Here is a 23,741-nt window from a genome sequence, read left to right on the forward strand (position 1 = left end):
AGTGAAGCCATGAGCACATTACTATCTCAACCAATGAAATAACACGTTACTGACTGAAGTCCGCCACCATCCACATATACAACATTAAAACTATAATATGTAATATAATAACTATAACATTAAATCTTTGTGACATACTGCTGAATGCAAAAATGCATAAACACACACACACACATACACACACATACACACACACACCACACACACACACACACACACCACACACACACACACACACACACACACACACACACACACACACACACACCACACACACACACACACACACACACACACACACACAAAACACATGAAAAGCTCTGCAGGCGAAGTTCTGTGGTCCACTCTGACCGTGTGAGTGTGTGGTCAGTGCATTACAGAACTTTGCTTTAAGGGTTCCAACCATCTTGCAGTAAGTACACGCCCATAAAGTTTGCACCAATGTAGATTTCACACACTTAGCTGTGTTGCTTCAGTCACCTGTGCTGACTACAGGTAACTGACAGCTGATTTGCTGACAAACAAATGCAATGCAATATGCCTGGATAGTTATAGTGGAGATCATGCAATACTCCTGGATAGTTATAGTGGAGATCATGCAATACTCCTGGACAGTTATAGTGGAGATCATGCAATACTCCTGGATAGTTATAGTGGAGATCATGCAATACTCCTGGACAGTTATAGTGGAGACCATGCAATACTCCTGGATAGTTATAGTAGAGATCATGCAATACTCCTGGATAGTTATAGTGGAGATCATGCAATACTCCTGGACAGTTATAGTGGAGATCATTCAAAACTCCTGGATAGTTATAGTGGAGATCATGCAATACTCCTGGATAGTTATAGTAGAGATCATGCAATACTCCTGGATAGTTATAGTGGAAATCATGCAATACTCCTGGATAGTTATAGTAGAGATCATGCAATACTCCTGGATAGTTATAATGGAGATCATGCAATACTCCTGGATAGTTATAGTAGAGATCATGCAATACTCCCGGACAGTTATAGTAGAAACTGGAACATTTTCACCAGGACAATTGAATGTGCAGCATTTGATTGCTGACAACCTAATCTAACAAAATTTAAGATACTAAACTAATTTAAATTAGTATTATTGTAATGAATAAATTAATGAATGAGTAAATCATTGCTTATACATAGTGCTTATATATTTTGTTGGGACATAAACAGTACAAATGTGTAGCACAAATGTAAATAATGAGGCATTATTTACTACTGTATTAAATCTGACAGTTTGCTCATTACACATTATGTATTAATCTATTACATGAGCAGAGGAGTTTGTATAGTCAGTGTGGAGTTTTAACAAAATTAAGGGTTGTTAGTGAGGAAAATTAAAATTACGGAGGAATATAAAAGAACTGAAGTGTTAGTGAGGAATATTAACAACTGAAGTGTTAGTGAGAGTATTAACTGAAGTGTTAGTGAGAGTATTAACACAACTGAAGTGTTAGTGAAAGTATTAACACAACTGAAGTGTTAGGGAGAGTATTAACTGAAGTGTTAGTGATGAATATTAACACAACTGAAGTGTTAGTGAGGAATATTAACAACTGAAGTGTTAGGGAGAGTATTAACTGAAGTGTTAGTGAGGAATATTAACACAACTGAAGTGTTAGGGAGAGTATTAACACAGCTGAAGTGTTAGTGAGGAATATTAACACAACTGAAGTGTTAGTGAGTAATATTAACACAACTGAAGTGTTAGTGAGAGTATTAACACAACTGAAGTGTTAGTGAGAGTATTAACACAAATGCCAGAATACCAAGGTGCACATCCCTTTTTCCTCACCCTTACAAAGCAGTTTGGACTTATGGTAGGGTATTGTTTATTGCACTGATGTTGACTAACTCTAGTACTTATTGTTTATTGCACTTATCGTTGTCTTTTATAGAGCTTATATGTATTTTGTACTTCTAGTCATGAGCATTGATCCCTGCATTTCTACAGTATTCTACATCATTGGTATGTTGCACTCTAACCTACTGTACTGTACTAGGATGTATTCTATAAGAAAATGACAAAGCACTTTTGTAAGTCGCTCTGGATAAGTAAATGTAATGTAAATGTTTGTCTCTGTCACTGCCTTTGGGCACTGGGATCGGTTTGTGTGACAGTAGTGCCCCCTACTGGTCGTAGTGACATCTTCCGCAGAAACTTCAGGCCAGGTGCAGCTTAGCTTCTGGTCTGCACTGTAGTGAACTTCATGTGGGAATGGATGTGATTAGCATAATTTGGGCACAAGTACTTTTGAATCAATTTTAGGTTTGCTCAGTTTTTCTTTGGGTGTGTGAAAGCCAATGCTGTCATAAAATATTACAAATAATTCATATAAACATGGTTTAATAGATATATAGATATGAAAGCTTTCTTAAAGAGCTTCTGTAGTAGTAAATCATGTAAGATTGCAGTTGCAGTAACAATCTTAAACATACTAGAACAGAATGCCCACATGACAAAATCGGTCTTGTTCCGTTTGATTGACACTGAAGAAACACAACTGACCATGTATACGTTGTCCCCTCCACAGTGCAGTTAGGGAGATATGGAGCTGCCATGAGATGAAGATGTTGTCTCCAGCATTCAGTACCTGATACCTTCACCAGACAATGGTAGGTCCCTACATCTGACCTCTTCATCCCCTCCATGATAACCGATCCATCTGGTGGACCGGGATCCGAAGAGTTAAAGTAAACTCTGTTCATCAAGGAAAACTAGAACTTACTCTTCCTTATGAAGGTAAATATTTACTTTACATATTTTACCTATAGACTTACAGAACTTTTATATCTTTTATATTTTTCTGTCCTTATAGAGAATATACATAGTTTCCCTATACACTCACATAATATATACAGAATATTTCTGTGGAGTTCATGTTAGTAATATGATCTACTCACCCAAAAGTTTGAGAATGGAATTAGATGCTTCCCTTTGGAATTTTTTAAGTCTTCCAAGCTGTGAAAATGCTCTAAAATAAAAGACACATTCCTGCATTGTCAGTTTTCACAGAGCTAAATTAACATGCATGTCTTTAGGTAGTGAGCAGTCCCCATTTCTCCATGTGCACGGTCTGCTGGTGAACTGCGATTTCTTTGTCCTGTGATTTGAGCTCCATGGACAGTGTGGAAAGGACACATTTGGAGGCTCCTTGGCTGAGGCGGACATATCTGCTGGTGTCGTGTTCTCGTACGTGATGAATTCATTCTTTTGTTTTTTCCACATGAAGTTTAAAAATTTCATGGCGTGACGCGAGCACAGTGTCTGCTAATATAAAGGAACAATAAAAGTAAAATGTACGACTGAACCTTGTCTGCGCTCAACAGGCGACTGCTGAACGTTTCTTTAACTTGATGCTCAAGCCATTCGGCCTATGAGATGCGCCGAAGTATCCGGTTTTTCTTGTCCGGATCATGGGTCTCTTTTTTTCACTGTTTTTTTTTTTTTTTTTCTCTAGGTTTCTCGACAGGTTGTCCGGAGTGGGCAGATGTTTTCGTCTCACTGGATGAGTCTGGTGAGGATGACGCACATCCTTCATTTTAGGGTTTGGCTTCTCTGCACGGTGTCTGGACTGGGCAGATGTTCCCCATCAGTGGAAAGGTCTGAAGCGTAAGCACACAACTCTCCGTTGGTTGACCGCTTCACTCCCTTTTTTTTGTCACTGCACACTTCATGTAAGTATAAAGATTAAGTGGATGTGCACATCAAAGTTACTGTGACTTGTCATTTGCCATGAACTGCTCACCTCTTAGTTCAGCCGTCGCGGGTGAGATTGTTTTGTGCTGCCTTTGAATTTTGTTCTTCAGTTTTGTGACCTCATCGATGTCTTCAGTTGCTTTTTGTGACGTTTGGACACCTTTAAAAAATTTTTTTTTTTCTTTCTGTACTTTTTCTTTAATTGCAGTGACCTTTGAAAGGTTGAAAGGTGTTAAGGGTTAACAAAACAAATGTATTAGCTGTTTGTGTTTATGAAAAGTAGAGAGCACTTTTTAGGATTACTTCATGTTTGTGAGAGTGTAATACATGCTGAGCTAGTTGAAGGTCTCTTACTGGGCACATGGGGCAGTCTAGAGACCTGCTGTATCTGTAATACAAACATGGGGCAGTCTAGAGACCTGCTGTATCTGTAATACAGACATGGGGCTGTCTAGAGACCTGCTGTATCTGTAATACAAACATGGGGCTGTCTAGAGACCTGCTGTATCTGTAATACAAACATGGGGCTGTCTAGAGACATGTCTAGAGAATTTACATATTTTTCTATATTCTGTAACCCTGACTCTAATCCTAGTATTGAATATATTGGGAGGAACCAGATGGTCTGACCTGCCCCACTGGAGACCTATGGAGCTCAGATATAGACCAGACTTGGATTACAGAGATTTTGCAGAATCTTTCTAGAAGTAAGGTCTAGACCAGGTAGTCACCTCGTCTCCCGGTGGAGGTGGACTGGATTGCTGGAGTTTTCAACTAATGTCCTCAAAATATCTACCTTTAGAGACTTTGCATCAAAACGCTTTGTTATATTTTGATCTTTCAGGTGTGTAACCACAAAACCATGGGCACCTATAGTAAAGCAACATTTTCCCTCACTAAAGAGGAGTTTGCCTGGTTTGACAGGTTTGCTGACCTCCATCAAAGGTTGCCAGGCTACAGAGATGACACTGACACCCTGTTTTCACAAGAACAGACACTGCACTCAGAAAAATGTCTCAGTATGTTTCCATGGCCTGGGCCCGTGCGGGGTTACGAGAGAACACAAACAACAGACATAGTTATGTGCAAAATAATAGCAGTCTAACATCACTAATGTATTTAATTACTGATTTTGGCAGAAAAGATAATACAACATGGGGAAAAAATTCATGACTAGGTGTAGCTGAGTAATGGGCAACCAATAGAATCAACAGTCATGACGTGCACGCTGCTAATTGGGTGTCATCGACTCATTTAATGAAAGGGGTGTGTTCAGATTAATAGCAGTGTGGAGTTCAATTAGTGAGGTCATTCATTCTGTGAAGAAACAGATCTCAATTATGGCCCTTATTTAAAGAAGGAGGGCAGCAAATGTACCTGCTGGTTTTAGCCTTTGCTCAGTGAGTAAAATGGGTCGCTCCAGACATTGTACCGAAGGAGAAAGAACTTTGATCAAGAAGTTAATTGGAGAGGGGAAAACATATAAAGAAGGGCAGAAAATAATTGGCTGCTCAGCTAAAATGATCTCAAATGCTTTAAAATGGCAAACAAAACCCAAAACACGTGGTAGGAAAAGAAATACTACCATCCGTGTAGATCATAGAATAACAAGAATGGCAAAGAAGCATCCAATGATCAGCTCCAGGGAAATCAAAGAAGAGCTTCAGTTACCTGTGAGTACTGCAACAATCAGAAGGTGCCTACGTGAAGCCAAACTATTTGCAAGAAACCCTCATAAAGTACCATTGCTGAAAAAAAAAGACGTGTTTAAAAGGTTATGTTTGTCAAAGAACACAGTGACTGGCATAAAGTGGCACAATCTGTAAACAAACCATTTCACTGCGTGTTATACTGTGTATGACTATGTATGTGACAAATAAACCAAACTTGAACTTGAACTGTAAACAACTTTCAGTTTATACTGTAAATATTCGAGTTTGTAAATGAAAATGAAGACACTGCTATTTTTTTGAACAGCCCGTTATTCTTTTTTCTTCATTTTCAGTTTATAAATTCGTATTTCGTTCATGTTTTCATTTGGAATTGAACGTGCAGTGCTCCCAGTGCCTTTGTGTATATGGAAACAAATGCTATTATGAGGATTGAGCTTTTTCTCCGTTGTTTTAAACACACTGCTATTATTTTGCACATAACTGTACGGTCATCTGTAGACACACACGTAAGTAATAAACTAGTGATTTTGTCCACGTCTTTATTTCTTATGCTTGATTTTCATTTTGATGTGTTTCACACAGGCTAAAAATCTCAAAATGAGAGAGAGAGTTGTTTATGTAATGTACCACATCTTAAAAACATCAGACAATTCGATGTTGCCATCTCCAGCCTGGCATGTTCCGTGTATGTTCCGTCTCTAGTGAAAAAACTTGTGAACGTGCAGGAAGCTGAAGGGACACACCAGAAAGACAGTATCAGTGAAGACGACGAGCATGCCATGGACAGTGAGGGAAAAGCCTCACTGAGGGAGAGACGTGTGAAGAACAGAACCATCAGAACTGTCCCAGCAAAGAGAGTTCAGGACATTACTGAAGTAGGCGAGAGTTCAGTGTCCGAAGAATCAGATCCCATCGATGAACCCCCTGAGAGTATCCAAGAATTGACGGAACTGGCATGCCTAAAACACTAAACCACACTAAACACATTTACATTTTATTCATCCATAACTACATTTTTTAAAGCTTCACAGCTGTATTGATCCCTACTGAAAATTCCCCCTGGGCCCAAAAAGATGCGATGAACTCACATGAACTCTTCATGACAACAGTAAATAATTTAACTTAATTAGGCTGCTAAAAAGTACACTACACAAATGAATGTACGGATGTTTTCTTAACAGCCAAAATGCAAATGACAAAAAATTAATTATGATGATGACTTAGAGAACAATCAGGATTGCTTCACTGGGCAAACTGAATGAGAACATCACTCATGGTTTGGAACGAACTCATAAAGCAACACAACACACAATTTATTTAATTGATTCAATTAAATCATTGAAGATTTTATATTAACTTTACACAGAACTTTTCAGAGTGCTAAGAGAGAGGAACGACTGTTTACAATTTAGTGGGACTTACGAAAACAATTCAAACGTAAGTATATGCTTCAAACATTACAATGTCATATTCACATGGGAAAATGTTCATTATCCAACAGAACAATAACGAATCAATTTTTTGCCTTACAGAGAAACGGATGAAGAGATCCTGTGATGTTTTTTCTTCAGTGAGAAACAGGCAGTTAATGGTTTGTTGCTGTTTGCATCTGTTGTGTTCTGCACATCTTATACATGTTCGGTATTGAAAGACTTACCAAACTGTTCTGTAAAGTGACAATTTAACAAAAAAAGGTTCTAAGACATTAAGGTTAGAGTTAGAATAATAATATCACCAATTCTCTATAAGGAAATAAAGTTTCTGTAAAATTTGCGCCATGCAAATCTAGTCATTACCTGAGCTCCTGTGTCACCAATTACAGATAATTCCTACAGGATACAGGAAAACATGTATCTATAAGGAAATAAAAAGATTCTGTAAAACCTCTGTCAGTAAACAGAAAAAAAGATGTAAATTCTCTTTAAGGACATAAGATCTCTTTAAGGTAAAAGATTTAGTGTATAAGAAAAAAAAAAAGCAAAATATATGAGTGACAAAACCCACTATATATACTGTATAGTTGTTCTGCATGATTTTGTTTAACAGTCTGTTCCTGCACATTACAAATCCATGATTACCTGTTAATAATTCACTGTACAACAATGTACACACTGCCTCATAATATTCTAAATCAACCCTGATAAAAAAGAGAAATTGCAGAAAATTGTATGTGATTTAAAGCTCGTGTGTCACCAATTACAGATGATTCCTACAAGAAACAGAAAAAATATGTATCTATAAGGAAATAGAAAGATTCTGTAAAAGTTCTGTCATAGGATTTGCTCTCTGATTTTTCAAACAGAAGCTTATATTTGTTTTGGACTGTAAATATGTTACTGTAACATTTCCTGGTTACTTCCACTAGTTCACCTTTTTTGTGCTTTGGGTTAATTAAATTGCTTTTTGAAGATTGTTAAAACATATTTTCCGGTCCACCCACAAACTTTCACAAACTGATGTTCAAGTAATTGGATTTGATATCCTGGTGAGTTTGGTCATAATTGATGCTTTTAGTGAATTTTTAATAAATATTGTAGCTTACTACAAAGAAATAAGGGGTGAGAACTCTCACTAGTAGGCTTACTACCATTTAGTTTACAAAGAACTTTATTCATTCAGTAAGAAATGGGACTCTTACTCACTCACACATACCCATAAGTAACCCAGCTGTCTCCCATGGTCACTGCACTTTTAAAGTTTTGAGCATGCTGATGAATATACGAAGCATATTCTGAAAGGTAACCTACAAGATAGCGTCTCTACCATAACCTCTCATTATAATATTGGAATCATAGAATTTCATTTCATATATCCTAAATGTAATTCATTTGTGACTAATAACTAATGAGTTTATTTGGATAAATTGGAACTTTTTACATTAGCCTATCCAAAATCATGTTTATCAGTCAGCGCAAGAATCAACAAGTCCTAGAATTAAAGTCAAATGACATAACTATGCATGACGTGTACTGACATGAAAAAACCAGTCTCGATAGAAATTGGTACAAACGCGACGTACAGCGCACTGGGAGGCCAGATGAGCCTTGAAGCGTCTAGCCTGGTTTTGATATTTTACAAGACGGAAGCCTTAGACTACACCTTAACCCTAGCTGTATAAGACCAAATAGTATAACTGATGAGGGGTTATTTTGAATCATTTTAAGACTGGATTTGAAAAATCTTAACTGCTGCTGGCCACACCTCATGTATTCTGTCCAACTTTACCACTTAAAGATTCCTTCCCATTTAATGGTAATTCAATGCACCTATTTAAAATATACATCTGAAATTATTGTTCCTTTGTGTGTGCACCTTAGTACATCAGCTGTGATGTTGAGCCATTATATTACCATTTTATTCTACTTATTCTGCCATTTTAGAACTATTATTATTAATAAACTTGAGCATGCAGTTCATGATGAACAGGACCAACATCTCAGACCAAAAACAATATATGCTCCCTTTTAAACTTTCCGGAAGAATTGAAAGTAATGTATCAGGTAAACACTTCGGCCAAGTCACTGAAAGTAATTGGGTTGGGATAGATTTAGCCTGGGTCTTTTCAGGAAGTCTGTTATAGGAACATAGAATGAGCCTGACAGACAAAGAGACAAAGAAAAAAAAAAAAAGTCCCCTTTTCAATTTTTATTCACAGTTCCGTTTCATACGATACATTATTGACTATGGTTACCAATAAGCACAGACACCTTCAGCTCAATGCAGTCCACATTACTGCTACAGATAGGTACAGTCCAATAACTTAATATCCAGCTCTTGTGAAACCAGGGAATAGTTCCTTCCCCGTCACAGGGAAGACCTGGCACCCAGCGCAACAACATTCAGTCTGACTGTGCTGACAGCTCAGTGGCAGACAAAACTGAAAATCCTTCTTATTAAAAAAGGCAGGCATCAAAAACAAGCCATGGCCTAGGACAAAGAGTTCAGATTATTTGGTAAACTGTGAATAGGTATTGTTAAAAGACAGAAAAAGTGAGACTACTGACATTTAAACTTATTTAACTTATTATTAGTAGTATTATGATGTGGCTGATTTCAAATACGCGACAAGGTCTGCACGCTCGGTCTTCTTCTTGATACCAGCAAAGATCATTTTTGTTCCAGGAATGTATTTCTTGGGGTTTTCCAAGTACTCCATCAGGGTGTCCTCACTCCAAATGATACCTGTGCAGAGAATTATGTTTATATAGCAGACACAAACTATGTACCAGAGGCCGTTAAGAGTCATAGACCTGAAGGACAAACAGAAATGTGGGATTTCTCATTTAACTGATGGGGTAAGTCAGGAGTAAACACATCCCAATTGGACAACATTCATTTTTAAGTGATCCAATTCACAGGGCAATCCTGCTCGCAACCCCTGCACCCCCAGTGTGACCCCGTGTGAACTCCTTACCTTTGGTCTTATTGGCGTCGGTGTAGGAGAAGCCTTCAGCCTGCCCCGTCTTGCGGCCGAACAGACCCCAAAGGTTGGGGCCGACTTTGTGCTTGCCCCCCTTGTCGATTGTATGACACTGGGCACATTTCTGGATGAAGACTTTCTTTCCCTTTTCAATATCACCCATATTGTCTAAAACACAACAGTGCAGGGTTACACGACAAAAACAGGGTTAACCAGGACTATGTTGACCGGCCCTTTGATGAGCGGGTATCATTCCCCAGACTGCTAATGCTGGGTTCACTCGTCTCCGCAGCACATTTAAGTGAATTTAAGGACAAACTAAGGTCGTTTAAGGGGAACGTGGCATCCGTCTTTCGCATCGCCGTATCCAGCTTAATTCGCGAGGTTACATAGCCATGCATTTCCTGACCAGCGCGCATCTAACTGGAAAATGAAACAAAAATGCCGGTAGAAAATGGAACGTCGGACAAAGACAGACAGTCAGGAGAGGCTTACAACACGGCTTCCCCTGTTCTCTGAATATGAGGGGCATGAATCCAGCATAAAACCACCCCATTCGTAGAGTAAAGGATAATAAATGATGCATTTTAAAAGAAGAGTTTCCCTAACTCTTTACCCCACGTCTCACCATCGCGGCTACCAGCACCGCCGGCTAGCAAGGTCGGGTGGGAATATCCTCGACTTTGCACCAAAGACACGAACGAGAGTAACGTTAACGACACGATATTAGGTCCGCCAGACAAAGATCAGGCTAAACGTAATTGACAGATCCCATCGAGGAGAAATCAAACCTTAACGGAACCGTAACCGTCCACAATTTGACGAGAGCTCGACCCCCCCGGCCCTGAGCAGCTGGGTGGGCTTAGCTAGATAAGACCAGAACAGCCACGTCGTCTTAGAAGAAATAAAAATCACATATGGCCATAATAAAATAGTTATCACAATTAAGAAACGTTTTAGAATAATGCTGAAGGACTAGATGCCACGCAAGCCACGCAACCTTATCTTATTTGCTAGCTAAGCTAGTTTAGCTAATTTAACTGTTATTCGTTACTATATAAAAGCGTATCACATAAGTACCTAACATGCAGCTACATAACATATTCCTTGTACCTTTAGGGCAAAATAAGTCGTGTCTTTCGAGAAAGCGAGGTTTAAAAGCGCACCTTTTCCGCAGGACGACGCCGGTTAGCCTTAAAGCGTGTCTTCCTTCCCGTCCCACCGCGAGACTCTGCACGGACGCCGGCGAAGGTCACTACGTCTTAGAGGCGATCGGAAACCGCGTCATCCGCACGCGCCATCTCGTCACGCGCGCACATAGTGCAGCGCGATTATTCCACGTGCAGGTGTGAATGCCGTCGGTCTGCAGACCTGCGCGGTGCAGCAAGCGCAGGGATCGTCAGGGTTGAGTTATTTGTAGTGGCTGCTGTCAGCGCGCACGCCACGGGGCCGTTCTGTCGTGGAAAACGTGGCTCACGTGCGATGTGAAGATTTGGCAGCGACGTTACGTTGCTCGTGACCCGGGACACAAACGCAGTGGTCCTTTTGCACCAAAAGGGGGCGCCAGCAGACCCATAGAATAACGCGTGGCTCATAAGTAACCCCTGAGCTATAAGTAGCTAGTGCCCCTTGCTTCATGAGCCAGTCTATTTTGACTAGTGTCAACCCGGGTCTGATAATGTGCTTCTTTTTATCACAATGCTCATTAACATTTACCTTTGCATTTACAGCATTTGGCACATGCGCTTACCCAGAGCGCCTTGCAAAAGTGTTTTGTCATTTACTCATAGAATGTTCAATATGGAATATTGGTAAGGGCACTTTTGCATGTGTACTATGGGTACCACTCTTGTACTGTGATTTGGATTTCTCCTTCAAGGGTTGAATAAGCTGTAACAATTATCATGACTCCTTAAACACCCCAAAGTTGTGTTTTGTTGGGAAAACGTGGCATTGAAAGCGATCCCCGTGCTTGTACAGGGATAACAAGTGTGTGGCAGATTAAGGTAATAATAGTGTGTGTAAACATCTGTGCGTTTGGATGAGCCCCAATAAAGCATGAAAATGCATTAAACAGTAGCCCTAAAAGATTCAAATCCTGCTTTGATCAACTAGTAAACATTAATAGTGACATGACAGAGGCACCTTTTGTAACAGACATATGGTGTCACCTCCCTGCAGCTCAGTGCACTGATTATTAGATGTGTTTTCATGAGAGCTCTCAGAACATCCCACCACCAGTAACATACTAGTCATTTACATTTAGCTGACACTTTTATCCAAAGTGACTTAAAATTATGAGTGAGTACAACTTGAGGGTTAAGGGTCTTACGCAGGGGCCCAACAGTGGCAACTTCACAGTGGTGGGACTTGAACTGGCAACCTTCTGATTACAAGTCAAGCGCCTTAACCCCTGAGCTACCACTGCCCACACTATCCACCTAAAGAGAGGTGAAGTGACTTTTTCACTGTGCTCCTCCGCTTTGGAATTCCATGCCTATTTATTAATATTTTGGCTAGAGAAAAAATGTCATTTTTAATTTTTTCAATTTCATTTTCTGTTGTTCTTTGCCTTATATTTTATCTTCTGTTTTGTCTTAATTTATTTCATTTGATTCCTCTTGTACCCTTTTGTAAAGCACTTTGTAAATCTCATTTTTAAAAGTCTAAATAAATATGTTGTATAAATAAACATCATCATCATCATCATCATCATCATCATCATCATCATCATTATTATTACTATTTAAAAGTCTCATGTGTATTGTATAATGTGTCAGAGGCAGAGGCAAAGATTCAAGCCTCTGCCCTGTAGCGGAACTTTTAACATGCAAATGACAGTAAATTGCACTATTATAATCACCCTGAGATTAAAACATCATCTGGCATCGGAATATTCGGGTTTATGCCCCCCCTAACTGCCCCATGCTTGGTACTGATTATTACTATTAATAATATTCTAACTTTAAGGAGAAAGTTTTGACTTTAAGGAGAACTATGTACCACCAACCCTGTTGTTTTTTAATTTTGCTTTATAAATGGGGCAATTTACCATAATCCCATTTAAATACTTATGGGAGTGAACAAACTAAAATCCCAAACAGTGAACTCAGCTGTTAGCTATGCTGAAAAAACAGCCATGTTATAGTAAGCTTTTCAAGGCTACATACGCCTGGGCCAGTCTATACATGCCGGGCCAGTCTATGCATACACCCTCTTTATAATTATGTCCAAAAGACTAGAGGAAACATTGTCAGTGTACAATATAATGGAAAATGATGAATCACACAGAGACAGATACATGCCCATGGCAAGCTTTTGCTAGTGGGCGAGTAAACTTTGGAATGGCAGATGGTGTGGTAAAATGGAACACTGAAACATTTTAATCTTAATTTAAAGCGTGATTGTGAATCAGGCCTTTAGCATTAGCAGGTGACAGCCAGTCATTTTGTATGTTAGCTCACGTTACATCTGCATGCAACAACTGAACTGCTTGATCAGTAGAACATATGCTATTAGAGTGATATACAGTAAATAAATGGCCCAGATAGATTTCCCAACTCATGAAATGCCTTTAATTTTTCTCTCTCTCTCTCTCTCTCTCTCTCTCTCTCTCTCTCTCTCTCTCTCTCTCTCTCACACACACACACACACACACACACACACACACACACACACACACACACACACACACACACACACACAGAGAGAGAGAGAGAAATAAATAAAATTAAAAGGTAAACATGTTCTCTCATTACTGGAGAGAGTGTAAATAATTTATGATTGCATTTATGATTGTATCTACATATGTGGGTGAAAGCTCATAAAAGATGCGTGAAGCTGTCTGTTCTCATATGTCCTGTGTGGTAGGCTATTTATAAATCCTTCCAATTTTAGTGGCTGCTATTTTTTCTGGCCAGAAACCGCCATGCTCTTTCAGTGCTTAGAACAGCTTAAAAGTTTTATTTTTCTTTTTGTCTATTGAGATTTATAGCATTGTTTGTGATAAACACAATAACATTTTTAAATAGGATTTTATGCAGAGTATGCCAAATTCATATCGAAATTCATTCAGAATATAAATAAATAAACAAATCTGGGGGGAAGTGATAGTATATATCGGCAACAATCAAACAGAAAGTGTCCTTTCTCTCACACTATCTTATCTTTCATCATCTTCACTAGGCCCCTGCCTGTTTAAGGTTGTTTGAGGTTTCCTGTAAGAGGTCGAACATTTTGTGACGGCATACAGCGACCTGCTGTCTACGTTTAGAATTACATCTCTAAACGCTTCAGTCGCTGGACAACGCAGGACGAGAGCATATTTTTCAAATCTTCCCTCTAGTGGAAAATTGTAAAACTCAAGTATGGTATGAAGAGTTTTTGCCCCATTTCATTCTTTCTTTCTTTAAAAAAAACACCTTTCACTTCAGTTTTATGGCATGCTGTGTGCACAGAACAACAAAGGCCAGCTGACTATGCAGGCCTACATCCGAAGGGATCAGATTTATTAAATTTTTACTATTACATCACGTGTCTATAAAAGAAGATTTCCACAGTTTAGTTATGAAAGCAAAGCCTTTGCATATTTGCATATAAATTGACGGATATTGTGGCACACTGTGGGGAATTATCAATAATTTACCTCACACGTACAGATAAGCTTTATTTAATTACAACAGTGAAAGTCAGACAAGGGTAAAATACTCTCTTTATGTAGTGAAATCACATGCGCATATATATGAACTTTTTTCACATTCGCGCACACCAATGAAAGTCGTGAGTGGACATGGAAAAACACTTACTGAAACGACACACAGATACATATGATCTTTGTTCACATTTATCTACAATAGTGACAGCCAACATCTCTTGTAAAACCTTGTCCTGGGTTTCGTAGCCTGTATAACTGGTGAAAGAATTACTTTTACTCCTTAAAACTGTACACACCTTGAACTATTTCTATTTACTATTTAATATCAACTAATAATTGCAGTATAGTAGACAAAGTTTCTAGAGAAACAGGACATTTTGGACAGAGCTTCTTTATCTGTCTGAAACATCCTGTTTCCCTGGAAGCCTTGTGTGCTACAATGCAATTTTCACAACCTTTACATCTTGAAGTACAATATACTGCACTATATACTCCTCACATTCCCCACAGCCACAACATTAAAACCAGTGACAGATGAAGGGAATAACACTGAGTTTCTCGTTACAGTGGCACTTATCGAGGGCTGGGATATATTAGGCAGCAAGAGCACAAACAGTTCTGGAAGTTGATGTGTTGGAAGCCGGGAAAACGGGCAAGTGTAAAGATCTGACAGGGACCAAACTGTGATGGCCAGACGACTGGGTCAGAGCATCTCCAAAACTCCAGGTCTGATGAGGTGTTCCCAGTATGCAGTGGTTAGTACTTAGCAAAAGTAGCCCAAAGATGAACAACCAGTGAATTATTGACAGGGTCATAGGTCAAGGCTCACTGATATGTGTGGGGAGCGAGGGTTGTACTACTGTAGCACAAATGGCTGAAAAGGTTTGTGCTGACTATGACAGAAAGTGTCAGAACACGACGAGCATCATGGCGAGCTGTGTATGGAGCTGTGAAGCAGCAGACCAATCACAGTGTCCCTGCTGAGCGCTGTCCACCGCTAAAAGCGCCTACCACGAGAACATGACCTTTGGAACTGGACCACAGAGCAATGGATGAAGGTGGCCTGGTCATGTTTTCTTTTAAGCCGCGTGGACGGCTGGGTGTGGACGCGCATCACTTACCTGAGGAAGAGATGGTACCAGGATGCACTATGGGAAAACTGTGGAGGCAGTGCTATGCTCTAGGAAACCTCGGGTCTTGGCATTCATGGAGATGTTGCTTGGACATGCACCACCTACTTAAACACTGTTGCAGACCAAGTGCCCCCTTCCATGGTAAAGAAAACACAATAGAGTTGTTGATCTGGTCTTCGGGTTCCATGGATCTCAATCTCATCAAGTATCTGTGGATTGTCTGATCCGTGGATCTGCTATAGGTGCCATGAAACACAGGACACCTTCAGAGGTCTTGTGGAGTCCAAACCTCAACAGGTCTGAGTCATTTTGGTGGGCTGTGTGACCTACACATTGTATTGCAGCTACTCACTTGGAATCTTCTGTACTTTCCTCTTTAAAAACTTTTTTTAATTTTAAGCCTTCCTATCAAATCAGATGTCGTATGTTTCCATTAGCAGATTTTTGTTTCAGGGGGGCATGGCTTGTAATCTGTTCCTTATCTTCTTTACTTACTTACTTGCTAATGAAGCTGGAGGCTTCTGTGAACATTTCTTTGTCCCTAATCCTCTCTGGCTGGTGTAAAAGTTGTTTTCAGTTTCTTTTCATTTTTTAATCTCAGGTGAAGTTGCTTTCTTCAGCCCCCTGAACAGTTTGCAGTAAAGCAGTCTTTATTCCGTGTAATTCTGGGTCTGGGTAAGTTCTTTTTATGTGCTTTTGTATCGCAGTTTTCCGTGGTTCTGTGTTGCCCTTTTCAGCATTCAGTTTGCTTCCTTTTCTGTTAAAGGCAAGTCTTCATATTGGTTCGTGCTAGCGCAAAAAAACCAAAACGCACCAGAAGAACAAAAGCAACTCAGTTGATTTCAAGGTTGAGATCATTGTAGTGTGTTAGTAAAGTACACCAAACTTTTACACTACTTTAAGATCATTGTAGTGTTACTAAAGTACACTAAACCTTTAATCTATTAATCTATCAATCTAACTTTAATCTATTTAACTTTTAATCTATCTATCTATCTATCTATCTATCTATCTATCTATCTATCTATCTATCTATCTATCTATCTATCTATCTATCTATCTATCTATCTATCTATCTATCTATCTATCTATCTATCTATCTGACATATACACACACATTTACATATGTATATATGCAATACAAGTCAAAAGTCTGGACACACCTGACTGACTGTGTTTTTATTTGTAATAAAGACATTTTCATCTAATGGATTATGCTTAAGTTTATTTCTAAGACAAATATAATTAGAGAAAGGTGTTAGCCTATATATCACTTAATTTCCACACACACACACACACACACACACACACACACACAAAGACACCCACTCACACACACACACACACACCCACCCACACACAGACAAACACGTGCTATTTTAGTTGCACCCTCAGTAAATATTTTTCTTTCAAAACTTTCATTCCCCACCGTCCATGTGCCCTGCATATGAGAAAGTCTTCAAAACTACGGCAAAGCTGCCACAAAACTGTCATCAAAGTACAGGCATGACAGTGAGGAATCTAAAATCTAAGATGGTCAATATTTGATTAACATAACATAATCACATTATTCTGATACCCCTGTTTTTAAAATGTAGAAAATAGTAAATATAACAGAATAGATATGTCTAAACTTTTGACTAGTACTGTATGTGTGTGTGTGTGTGTGTGTGTGTGTGTGTGTGTGTTTTGTTGGGATTAAGATATAAAGGTAATACTGGGATTAAGTAAAATATAAACACTGCAAAAGACCCGTACTGTATCTTTTATCTTCACATCTATGCATGCTGCATCCAAACAACTGCACAGGTGAGAAGTGTGATAGGGTGCATCCACCCTGCACTCCATGAGGTGCCCTGCCCTGCTGCCCGGTGCATGATGTGTGATCTCGCCACAAGCCAACTTCGGATGAGCGCAAAGCTAGCAGTATGTATTTCATGTATTGAATTTTATTCAATTTTGTAAAAAGCACAAATGGGATGTCAGTTATGTACATTTCAGATCATAGTTCATTGATGACACACGTGTCTGCAGACAATAGCTGAGGTTCTCCCTGTTATCATATCTAATATTATAACAGATAGAACGGTGGAACAAAATACGAGGCATGGCAGTGGGTCTAATGTGTAATATTAACTGCAGAGAAATCACCCACAACAGCAAAGCGCAGTGCGCCAGACGGCCCTTCCGTGACGCCAACCCCGGGTTCACGGGGAGAAAGAAGTGGTGTCAGTGTCTAGGCCGGTGGAGGACCTCCTCTTGCCGCGCGAGTAGACGATGCATGTTTTGCTTATGCAACCCAAGTCTTTCATCAGCTTCAATAGGTCGCGGCGGAACTTGACGCCGACGAAGGCGTACAGGAACGGATTGACACAGCAGCGCAGGAAGGCCAAGCTGCGGCTCACATCCATGGCGTACAGGAGGCTGTTGTCGTACTCACAGTTGGTGGTGCTCGGCGTACTGAGGCCCATCACCACATTGTACGGCAGCTGGCTGGCCACAAAGACCACCACCACAGCGAAGATGACCTTGAGGGCCTTGTTGCGCTCAAAACTCCTGGCCTGCATCAGCGTCCTAAAGATGCAGCTGTAGCAGAAGACCATGACCAGGGCGGGGAGCGCGAAGCCCAGCACCATCTGGCTCACCTGCACGGAGACGCGGAGGTGCTCCTGTCCGCTGCTGTACGCTACGCATGTCTGGTTGCCGTTGATGTGGGAGTAGATGATCTCGGGCAGCGAGAACAACGTAGCCATCGCCCAGACCACCACGGAGGACACGTGCCCGTAGCAGACGGCGCTGGAGCGGTAGCGGTGCGCCGCCACGGCTTTGGTGATGGAGAAGAACCTGTCCACGCTGATGCAGGTGAGCAGGAGCATGCCGCTGAAGAAACTGACCTTGTAGATGGTGTGCATGGCCTTGCACAAGATCAGGCCCATCTGCCAGGTGGCAAAGAAGCTGGCGACCCAGAAGGGCAGCGAAAGGGCGAACAGCAGGTCAGCCACAGCCAGGTTCAGCAAGAAGATGTCCGTCATCGTCTTGATACGGTTGAAATACGCGTAGGTGAGGATGACCAGGAAGTTCCCCACCATGGCCAGGAAGAAGGTGATGCTGTAGACCATGGGTAGGAACCAGGATCGGAAGTTTCGGTTGGAGAGCTTGTCACATTGAACATCAAATAACCCGTAATCAACAGACACAGGAGAATAGTCAGGTGGATCATATTCTGTTGTCACGTTGGACCAGCTTGTCTGGAAAAAGGTAAATAACAGATTCACTCAAATATCAAAAGGCAAAACAACAGCACCAACAACAACAACAAAAAAAACCCTGTCCAAAATGAATATATTGTTTTTACTAAAAAAGTAGTTTGAGCCCCACTACTGCCAAATTGCTACTGTGGGGCCCCTGAGCAAGCCCTTAACCCTAAATTACTCAAACCATATTCTCTCATAATTATAAGTTGCTTTGGATAAAAGTGTCATCTAAATGTATAGTCCACTGCTAGTGATTGCAGACTTTAGGTTGAGGAGTCTCTTAGCTGGACTTTCTGCCTGAAGAAAAGTTTATCCATCTCAGAACGACTCTGTGCTTTCCCTGCTACTGAAAAATTCTTCCCTGCCATGTTGACAACTTTGACACATTTTTCCTGTTCTTTATCCTGGTGATTTCATACCAAGATGCTGAAGGTCGCCAATACTTTCAAAGACCACCACTACAAGATGATAGGGGGGTTACTGCTGACTGATAATCTGTGCTAATCTGACTGTGTTGTGCTCCTGGATGCAAGAACAGTCAACAAACTGACCTGAAGCTCTAGTTGTTAGTAAAATGACAGCATGAAGGAGCCTCTCTGAGCTCTCGCTTCGTAAAATTAAAACGTTGAGGTGCAATTGAATGGATTAAGCATATGAAGTGAGGATTAAAACAAGGTTAACACATCCATGTGTTTGAGACTGAGCTAAATTTAGAGTGGTTATATACCAGCCCTGCTTCCACTTTAAAGCATAAGATGGGGATGACGTGATTAAAATGTGTTGAGGCACTAATGAAACTATGAGTTTGTGTACAAGAGTGGCTTTTTAGTCTGGTGTGAATGGTTTTACCTTAAAGTGGAAGGACCACATTAGCAGCACAGGACCAAAGACTGTCAGCAAAAAAAACCTTCATTTAGACAGTCAATTCTGGATTATCAAATGTTTCCCACAGTTCTCAACACATAAGCATACATGGAAAGAAAACACAAATAGGCTTACATTTATTATTTTATATTTATATTATATATTTTATTAAAGTTGCCCAAATGAAGTATTACGGTGTCGTATCCAGCTGAGAAGAGAATTTAACTTGCTTTGGGCTGTTTAAGTGTTAGGATACTGGTACTCACCTGCAAATGTGTTCATGTTCTTGTCTGCCTTCGATGTTTGCAGTGCAACTGGTTAGAATGCAGTGATCGCGAGTGCCTTCCGTCTTGCCCTCTGCTGAGGTTAGAACACAACTCCTTGAAGCTACTCACAGAGCAAAGGGTTTTCACCTAAGCCTGCTCTGTTTCGAGAAAAACAACGTATTGAAATATCTCTGAACAGGTTTATGTTGACACCTATTGCCTTTTGTTCTGGTCTGTGCATTACTCTGGGCATCTTTGTAATCAGTTAATTTTCTGTTTAATTTAACCACCGATATAACAATGACTAATGAACTATGAATTTGAAGTTGATCTTTAAAAATTTGATTTGCTATAATTGTAAAAAGAAAAAGCAGTTTGCTATATGTCTATCATGGTCAGACAAGCGCTCCAACATAGCTGAGGCCCGTGTTCACTGTGACAGCGTGTCAGACTGAACGAGACGATACACAATCAGAACTGTGCACCAGATTCTGCGTTTTGGAAGCAGCTTTACCTCCAAGATAGAAGTAACTCCAACTCTCAAACTGCGGGGCTTAATCTCAACACGATCATCACTCAACAGTGATTTTGCTTCCTGCAGAAACCCCCCTGCACCCCCCTAAAATAAAATTTTTAAAAAGTTTATTAGGTATTTTTGCAAATATGTTTAATAAAATAGTTTTCAGAATTTTTTTTTGTTCTAGCATACTCATGTCATTATATATAATATGGAGAAGCAGTACCATGGCAAGTGGATTCCCTCTACTGCCGGACACCAAAGAGCCACGTGCCTGAGGTCAAATCTAGGAAAACCCATACAGTGTACATTTTAGAAGTATGGGGTAATACTATAACATATTTACATATATTTACATATTGTAGTTTGGTAAACGAATAAAAAAAAGTTAAAGTTTTGTTGCCGTGTTAATTCTTCCCCAGTAAAGCGTTGTCCCCACCTCAATACTTCACAGAAAGCTATCGAGCATTTTATAAGCCAATTCAAGTATGTTCATGCAAAGCTGCAAAACACCAGAAAAGGCCCATGACTGTATGATCAGCCCTTGAGGAATGTTTAGTGTCGATGTGTTAGTTTTGGGTGCACTTCATAACACAGCTGCCGTTCTTGTGCTCTCCGCCATCAAAGTGAGGCTGTCAAACCAAGGTGTTCTCACAGTGGCGTGCAGACCACAGCGCTGGTATAAACCTCTGGAGCTGTGCGAGGCTGACCACAGCGTCTAAGAGCCCTGGTATAACCTCTGGAGCTGTGCGAGGCTGATCACAGCGTCTAAGAGCCCTGGTATAACCTCTGGAGCTGTGCGAGGCTGACCACAGCGTCTAAGAGCCCTGGTATAACCTCTGGAGCTGTGCGAGGCTGACCACAGCGTCTAAGAGCCCTGGTATAACCTCTGGAGCTGTGCGAGGCTGACCACAGCGTCTAAGAGCCCTGGTATAACCTCTGGAGCTGTGCGAGGCTGACCACAGCGTCTAAGAGCCCTGGTATAACCTCTGGAGCTGTGCGAGGCTGACCACAGCGTCTAAGAGCCCTGGTATAACCTCTGGAGCTGTGCGAGGCTGACCACAGCGTCTAAGAGCCCTGGTATAACCTCTGGAGCTGTGCGAGGCTGACCACAGCGTCTAAGAGCCCTGGTATAACCTCTGGAGCTGTGCGAGGCTGACCACAGCATCTAAGAGCCCTGGCATAACCTCTGGAGCTGTGCGAGGCTGATCACAGCATCTAAGAGCCCTGGTATAACCTCTGGAGCTGTGCGAGGCTGATCACAGCATCTAAGAGCCTTGGCATAACCTCTGGAGCTGTGCGAGGTGGTATAACCTCTGGAGCTGTGCAAGGTGGTATAACCTCTGGAGCTGTGCGAGGTGGTATAACCTCTGGAGCTGTGCGAGGTGGCATAACCTCTGGAGCTGTGCGAGGTGGTATAACCTCTGGAGCTGTGCAAGGTGGTATAACCTCTGGAGCTGTGCTAGGTGGTATAACCTCTGGAGCTGTGCGAGGTGGCATAACCTCTGGAGCTGTGCGAGGTGGCATAACCTCTGGAGCTGTGCTAGGTGGTATAACCTCTGGAGCTGTGCGAGGTGGTATAACCTCTGGAGCTGTGCTAGGTGGTATAACCTCTGGAGCTGTGCTAGGTGGTATAACCTCTGGAGCTGTGCGAGGTGGTATAACCTCTGGAGCTGTGCTAGGTGGTATAACCTCTGGAGCTGTGCGAGGTGGTATAACCTCTGGAGCTGTGCTAGGTGGTATAACCTCTGGAGCTGTGCTAGGTGGCATAACCTCTGGAGCTGTGCTAGGTGGTATAACCTCTGGAGCTGTGCTAGGTGGTATAACCTCTGGAGCTGTGCGAGGTGGTATAACCTCTGGAGCTGTGCGAGGTGGTATAACCTCTGGAGCTGTGCTAGGTGGTATAACCTCTGGAGCTGTGCTAGGTGGTATAACCTCTGGAGCTGTGAGAGGTGGTATAACCTCTGGAGCTGTGATAGGTGGTATAACCTCTGGAGCTGTGCTAGGTGGTATAACCTCTGGAGCTGTGCGAGGTGGTATAACCTCTGGAGCTGTGCGAGGTGGTATAACCTCTGGAGCTGTGCTAGGTGGTATAACCTCTGGAGCTGTGCGAGGTGGTATAACCTCTGGAGCTGTGCGAGGTGGTATAACCTCTGGAGCTGTGCTAGGTGGTATAACCTCTGGAGCTGTGCTAGGTGGTATAACCTCTGGAGCTGTGCTAGGTGGTATAACCTCTGGCATTTGGACGCCTTCCCCACTGGCCCCCCTCCCCATGGCCCACTGCCAGAGTTCAGGCTGTGCTAACAGCAGATCGTGTGCATTTGTGGTTTGCTTGTAGACTTCACTGCTACCAGGAAGGGGGCCATGGCAGGAAGAAGCACCGTGACCGCAATACAGGTGAGTCACGTGACCAGAGAGCCAGCACGGAGCACACTTAAAACAATAGAAAGACCCATCCTCCTCGGGGCATGCACTCAGAGATTTTGTCAGATTTATTTTCCAAACAAATAATAAGTACAATGAAACCGCATTTATTAATCTGGAAGAAATGATGGTTGTGCTCTACGAGTTTAGACAAGGCTTTCCTTAGCAGCACGAGAGAAAACACAAACACGTGGCGTGAAGATACAGTACAGGCGTTCCTTGGTTCCAGCTTCATCTCGTTCAAGAGAGCAATGCGCTTAACCAGCGAGATCAAAAGAAGGGAGTGCACTGAACAAGCATCCTTTGCAATCTCCTGTGGCTTGAAGTCTCACACACACACATACACACACACACACACACACACACACACACGTGCACGCACATAAACACACACAACAAAACAATAACTGTGGAGTGGTTTATAGTTTAAAATGTGTCCTGAAGTCTAGATTGTGTTATTCAGTCCTTTCTCAGTATAACAGCCACAGCAGAACTTCTTTGTCATTTTGAGAATCCTGCTCACAGCTGCACAACAATAAAGAACTGAAAACAATGATATACAACAAAATAGTGTCAAAAATACATTAAATACACACATAAATAAAGAACTGAAAATAAGTGTGGATTTGCTACTTATGCTGAGCAAAAAAAAAAAAAAAGATGAATCCACGTCGTTTTTACGACACACGCCGATCATGGCGGTGTACGCTATGACACTACAAACCTCAAGCAAGGATTCACATTACACATGGAAGCACACATGTACAACCTCATCTCCTGTCATCTGCTGTTCCTCCCAAGGTTTCCAG

General features: G+C 41.3%; 2 protein-coding genes and 1 long non-coding RNA gene across 3 annotated transcripts; 1 reads left to right on the plus strand and 2 right to left on the minus strand.

Moving 5' to 3' along the window:
• Positions 1–2,578: 2,578 nt before the first annotated feature.
• Positions 2,579–4,879, plus strand: LOC113582742. Its single transcript, XR_003411187.2, has 3 exons — positions 2,579–2,770; positions 3,070–3,220; positions 3,489–4,879. It is a non-coding gene; the product is annotated as an uncharacterized LOC113582742 (long non-coding RNA).
• Positions 4,880–9,025: 4,146 nt separating this feature from the next.
• Positions 9,026–11,095, minus strand: LOC113582741 (cytochrome c). Its single transcript, XM_027018690.2, has 3 exons — positions 10,987–11,095; positions 9,815–9,988; positions 9,026–9,582 (listed from the first exon to the last, which is right to left on the minus strand). The coding sequence occupies exons 2-3, from the start codon at positions 9,981–9,983 to the stop codon at positions 9,437–9,439; spliced, it is 315 nt and encodes a 104-aa protein (XP_026874491.1). The 5' UTR covers positions 9,984–9,988; positions 10,987–11,095; the 3' UTR covers positions 9,026–9,436.
• A 6,445-nt stretch (positions 11,096–17,540) lies between these two features.
• ccr7 (chemokine (C-C motif) receptor 7) lies at positions 17,541–20,102 on the minus strand. Its single transcript, XM_027018711.2, has 3 exons — positions 19,992–20,102; positions 19,711–19,751; positions 17,541–18,855 (listed from the first exon to the last, which is right to left on the minus strand). Exons 1-3 carry the CDS (start codon positions 20,005–20,007, stop codon positions 17,815–17,817), a joined length of 1,098 nt encoding a protein of 365 aa, XP_026874512.2. The 5' UTR covers positions 20,008–20,102; the 3' UTR covers positions 17,541–17,814.
• Between the last annotated feature and the right edge of the window lie 3,639 nt (positions 20,103–23,741).

The sequence above is a fragment of the Electrophorus electricus genome, chromosome 1, assembly GCF_013358815.1.
Source record: "Electrophorus electricus isolate fEleEle1 chromosome 1, fEleEle1.pri, whole genome shotgun sequence".
NCBI classification, from domain to species: domain Eukaryota; kingdom Metazoa; phylum Chordata; class Actinopteri; order Gymnotiformes; family Gymnotidae; genus Electrophorus; species Electrophorus electricus.